At 47.1% G+C, this 4,466-nt stretch overlaps 1 protein-coding gene across 1 annotated transcript; it reads left to right on the forward strand.

Annotated features, from left to right (window-relative positions):
• Positions 1 to 1,598: 1,598 nt before the first annotated feature.
• Positions 1,599 to 3,234, forward strand: MRPL17 (mitochondrial ribosomal protein L17). The gene is made up of 3 exons (XM_034995090.1): positions 1,599 to 1,927; positions 2,259 to 2,327; positions 2,669 to 3,234. The coding sequence occupies exons 1-3, from the start codon at positions 1,631 to 1,633 to the stop codon at positions 2,942 to 2,944; spliced, it is 642 nt and encodes a 213-aa protein (XP_034850981.1). The 5' UTR covers positions 1,599 to 1,630; the 3' UTR covers positions 2,945 to 3,234.
• Positions 3,235 to 4,466: the final 1,232 nt, after the last annotated feature.

A 4,466-nucleotide genomic window follows, 5' to 3' on the forward strand; every position in this document is an offset into this window, starting at 1 on the left:
GACTGCCAGAAGAGACAAGAGATGATGGCTTTCACGGACAAAAATAATTAAGGACAATGTCTGGTGCTGTACGTTTTCACAAAGTGGACATTTCTTCTAAAGCAATGCATAAAATAATGTCACAGTGTCAGTTCATCCTCTTGACTTTTGCTGAAGAAAATCTTCACAAGATTTTACCACTAGGAATTTATGATGAATTTTCAATTGTGGAAATCCTGAAAGCTGCAAGAATTGATCCCAAAGAAATAAGGCACAGACAATATAATAATTTCTGGAATTTATTGTGAAACAGGATTTGTATAAATCTATGCCAACATATCCATATGTTTAAGACTTTTCCTAACTACTTCAGACAAAAAAAAACTTTTCAAAATTAAAATTAACAAGAAGTGTTCTCTGGTCACCTATGAGCGAGGACAGAGTGACAAATCTAAGTGTGCTATCTACTGAACATGAATATGTTATTAGTCTCCTAAAACCCTAGGAGACTAATACACTGCTCTACAATTTATTGTCTCATAGTCCTGAAGGCTGGAAGTCCAAAATCAGTGTGACACCTGGGCCATGAATTCTTTCAAGAATCTTGGGAAAATTTTGTTCGATGTCTTTCTCTTAGTTTCAGGTGTCTGCCAGAAATCCTTGCCGATCCTTGGCTCCCAACTGCCTAACTGGGATCTCTGGCTTCTTGGTCACGTGGCATTCTCCCTGTGTGTCTCTAGTCTTCACATGGTTGTCTTCACTCTGTGTGTCTGTCTCTCCACTTGTGGTTTTTTTGTTTTTTGTTTTTTTTGAGGACACCAGTCATTTGGATTAGATGCCCACTCTACTCCGGTATGACCTCATCTTAATAATTAATTGCAACTGCAATAATCCTATTTCCAAATAAGGTCATATTCTGAGGGGAGTGCGGTGGAGGTTGGGAGGGGTTTGGGCTTAATCTTTCTGGGGGCGGGGCAGGGGAAGACAATTCAACCCACAACAAGGAGTAATTTTGACAAAGTGACTGCAAAGTGTCTGCCAATTTGCAGACATTAAGACTCAAAAACAGAAACTAGAACGCTACTACACATTAACACAAATGCATAGGTACGTTTCTCACCTTTTAAAAAAAATACACGGATGTAATTAAAAAGTATTAACCCATTACTTTTCCTTTGCTGTACTTCCTAACTGGGATGGTTACTATATGTACTTCAACAAAAGAAAATGTTCAGTTAACTGCGCTTCTTTTCTGAGCATCACTGTTATTCGTTTCATCTCCCCATTATTGCGGAAAATAATTTTGTGACAAAAAGACACGCTCGGGGTGTCAGACACGCGGGCTCGCCACCGCTCGGACTTGGCTGGGCCGCCGGCTACAGCGCCCCGACTCCTCCGGGGGGGCGGCCTTCCCCTCAGATACTCACTTTCCCAGCAGGCTCCGCGGCGCTTCCTGTCGCCCTAGAGGCCACAAGATGAGTGACGCAGCCCAGGAGAAACTCGACGGCCGCTTCGTCCCACACTAGGGGGCGTCTGGTTCCCCGGAGCGACAAGGAGTGCCCGAGGCCCGCCTCGCTCTCCTCCTCTGGAAGAAGCCAACACCTCTTCTCCGCCCTCCCCCAGGTTGCCAACGAGGCAGGCTCTGATACTCATGCGCAAACACGTCCACCACGCACCTAGGTACGGCGCATGCGTCCTCCCAAAACCGTCTCCTCGGCGTCTCCCTTCGAGTTTCCAGTTCCGGCCTCACAGGGGCGGAGAGAAGTCAGGAAAAATGCGGCTGACCGTCGCCGCCGCCATCTCCCATGGCCGTGTATTCCGCCGTCTGGGCCTTGGTCCGGAGTCCCGCATCCACCTGTTGCGGAACTTGCTTACCGGCCTGGTGCGACACGAACGCATCGAGGCGTCATGGGCGCGCGTGGACGAAATGAGGGGCTACGCCGAGAAGGTGAGGGGCGGGGCCACGCAAGGCGAGTGAGTTGGGGGCGGGACCCTTCTGTCCTCCAGGAGCATCAGGCCTGAGATGCGGCTGGACTTGGGGGACGAGTGGGATAGCCCTGGCAATCCCCGCCCAAAGTCTGAATCCCCTGGTACCCTGAGTTGACCCCTCTCCTCCGGCCCCTCAAATGGACGACTAGTTAGAGCTGCGGAGTTAGGAGTGGCCTGAATTAGAGGGATGCTTTGCTGGTGGAATGAATGGGTTGCGGTCCCGCATTAGAGAAGTAAGATTGCGCCTCCTTTCTCACTCGGGTTGGATCAATGATGTTATGTCCCCTCAGCTCATCGACTATGGAAAGCTGGGAGACACCAACGAACAAGCCATGCGCATGGCTGACTTCTGGCTTACGGTGAGTGCATCGTATCTCCCTCCCAAATCTCATCTTTTGCTCCCTGTGGGGGAGGGGATTGTTAGAGGAAGGGGGAACTGGGCAGAATTAAGCTAAGACACTCACAGACAGATGTTGTAAACTAAATTAGAAACGTGTGACTTAAGTTAGTTGAATGTTACGTGAACCAACCTGCACAATTGCCTGTAACCCCTCTGTGTAACTTTGACACTACCACGTTAGGGGATGGAAGAGTTCTGTGTGAATGTGTTTGGACCCTGTTTTTGGAAGTGCTGAAAGTTAAATGTGTCTCCGCAGTAGTGCCTGACTCTGCTCTCTCCTGGATAACTCTCCCGCTCTAGGAGAAAGACTTGATCCCAAAGTTGTTTCAAGTACTGGCCCCTCGGTACCAAGGTCAGAATGGGGGCTACACGAGAATGCTGCAGATCCCAAATCGGAATAAGCAGGATCGGGCCAAGATGGCAGTGATCGAGTATAAAGGGAACTGCCTCCCACCCCTGCCCCTGCCTCGCAGAGACAGCGACCTTACACTTCTAAACCAGCTGCTTCAAGGGTTGCGGCAGGACCAGAAAGCAAGCATCCACGGCTCCCACACAGCTCAAACACCAGGGATTTGACTGGAGCCAGAGGGTGTGTGGCCCGCTCATCAATGCCCATGATCACAGGTCTTTGGAGCTCTTTTAATCTCTAAGAAGAACTGGAGCTAGAGTTGTTAATGGACAGTTTTAATGGAGACAAGAAGCTTCTGGGGAGCCAGATAATCATCTCTTTGCAGTAGATAAAATTCTTTGTATGAATATATGTATGTATATGGGTGTTCTTTTTTTTCCTACCCTTGGGATTTCTGGAGAATGAGAACTATCCAAATGCTCAGTCTCCGTGGGTTAGTAAATTCACTGCTTATGTTTCTGGCTCTTATTCTGAGTTGTGTTTGGTTAGCAGTTTTGTTTTTCTTAATGTCAGTTTTTATGGGGCTTATATCCTATAATTCCAAACTGGCCTCCAAAGGTGATTGATTTTTGACATCTAGCATAGAGACTGAGCCCCTGGGATTTCTTAGAGAAAGATTACTTCCTGACAGGCTAGGAGAGTGAACATCTAGAATTGAATCTTCCATAATAATCTGGTGCCTTAGGAAACTTCAAGGAACACTACAACTATTCCTCTGTTTCTAGGCAGGATCACATATTACCCTCATGTGCTCGCCTCAGCCCCAAATAGGCCTCAGAAGAGAGGATCTGAGAACTCAGATGTACCACCTTCCTGGCCAAGGGGGTGGAAGTATTCAGTAAAGGATAAGATCCTTCCTCTTGGAGTGGGCGTTGGGGGTGGGGTAATAAAGAGAGAGTTGAGGTGGGAGGAGGGTTAGGAAGTTAAATGTGCTGGGAATTTCCTGGAAGTTTTTATTGTTGTCAAAACTGGGCTTCTCTGGGAACTCAGAAAAGGGAAATCCGGCTTCAGAATGGCCAGAGCATATGAGAAGTAGGAAGCTCCTTGATATCCACTAATTATTGTGAAGCCAGACTTAGCCCAGCCAGGCGGCCCATGCCTCAGGCTCAGAGGTTTGACTAGGATAGTAGTCATGGAAGACTTGGAACTATCATCCCTGCCTGAACACTTGGCAGCAAGGCCTGACAGTTCCCATATCTCTAGTACAGTGAAAAGAAGAGATTTTATCTTAGGCTGGACCTTCAGAGTTTATTTGGCCTGCTAAACCCAACCATTGTCAGAAAGTAAGGGTGAGGATGGAAGGGGTCACTGGTTTAGCAGGTAGATATTAGCTTCAGGGACAGAGCTGTTCTGTTCTCTTTCCCTGCAGCTGCTTGAGTCTTAAGATTCATCTGCTCCCAACAGGATTCTCCCATCTCTTTCCCTCTAATTTGTCTTTCACGCTATTGCCAGAAAGCTCTTTCTGACATATTTTGAGTGACATATAGTAGACACTCAAAGCATTTATTCCCAAAACCTACAATTCTGAATGCTTCCCCAAAATTCACCCCCTTCCTGTCCTCTTGGCATGAACATTCACCTCAGCTATATATCTCGGGAGTCATCCCTGATTCTTTTTTTTTTTTTTTTAACATTTTATTTATTTATTTGAGAGAGAGAGAAGAGAGACAGCGAGAGAGTACAAGCGGG

The sequence above is a fragment of the Mirounga leonina genome, unplaced genomic scaffold, assembly GCF_011800145.1.
Source record: "Mirounga leonina isolate KUSES-001 unplaced genomic scaffold, KU_Mleo_1.0 Mir_92, whole genome shotgun sequence".
NCBI classification, from domain to species: domain Eukaryota; kingdom Metazoa; phylum Chordata; class Mammalia; order Carnivora; family Phocidae; genus Mirounga; species Mirounga leonina.

Coding starts and splice junctions, on each gene's coding strand:
- MRPL17 (XM_034995090.1), top strand. CDS start 1,631: ATGCGCAAACACGTCCACCACGCACCTAGGTACGGCGCATGCGTCCTC. Junction 1,928..2,258: donor TGAGGGGCTACGCCGAGAAG/GTGAGGGGCGGG, acceptor ATGTCCCCTCAG/CTCATCGACTATGGAAAGCT. Junction 2,328..2,668: donor TGGCTGACTTCTGGCTTACG/GTGAGTGCATCG, acceptor CTCCCGCTCTAG/GAGAAAGACTTGATCCCAAA.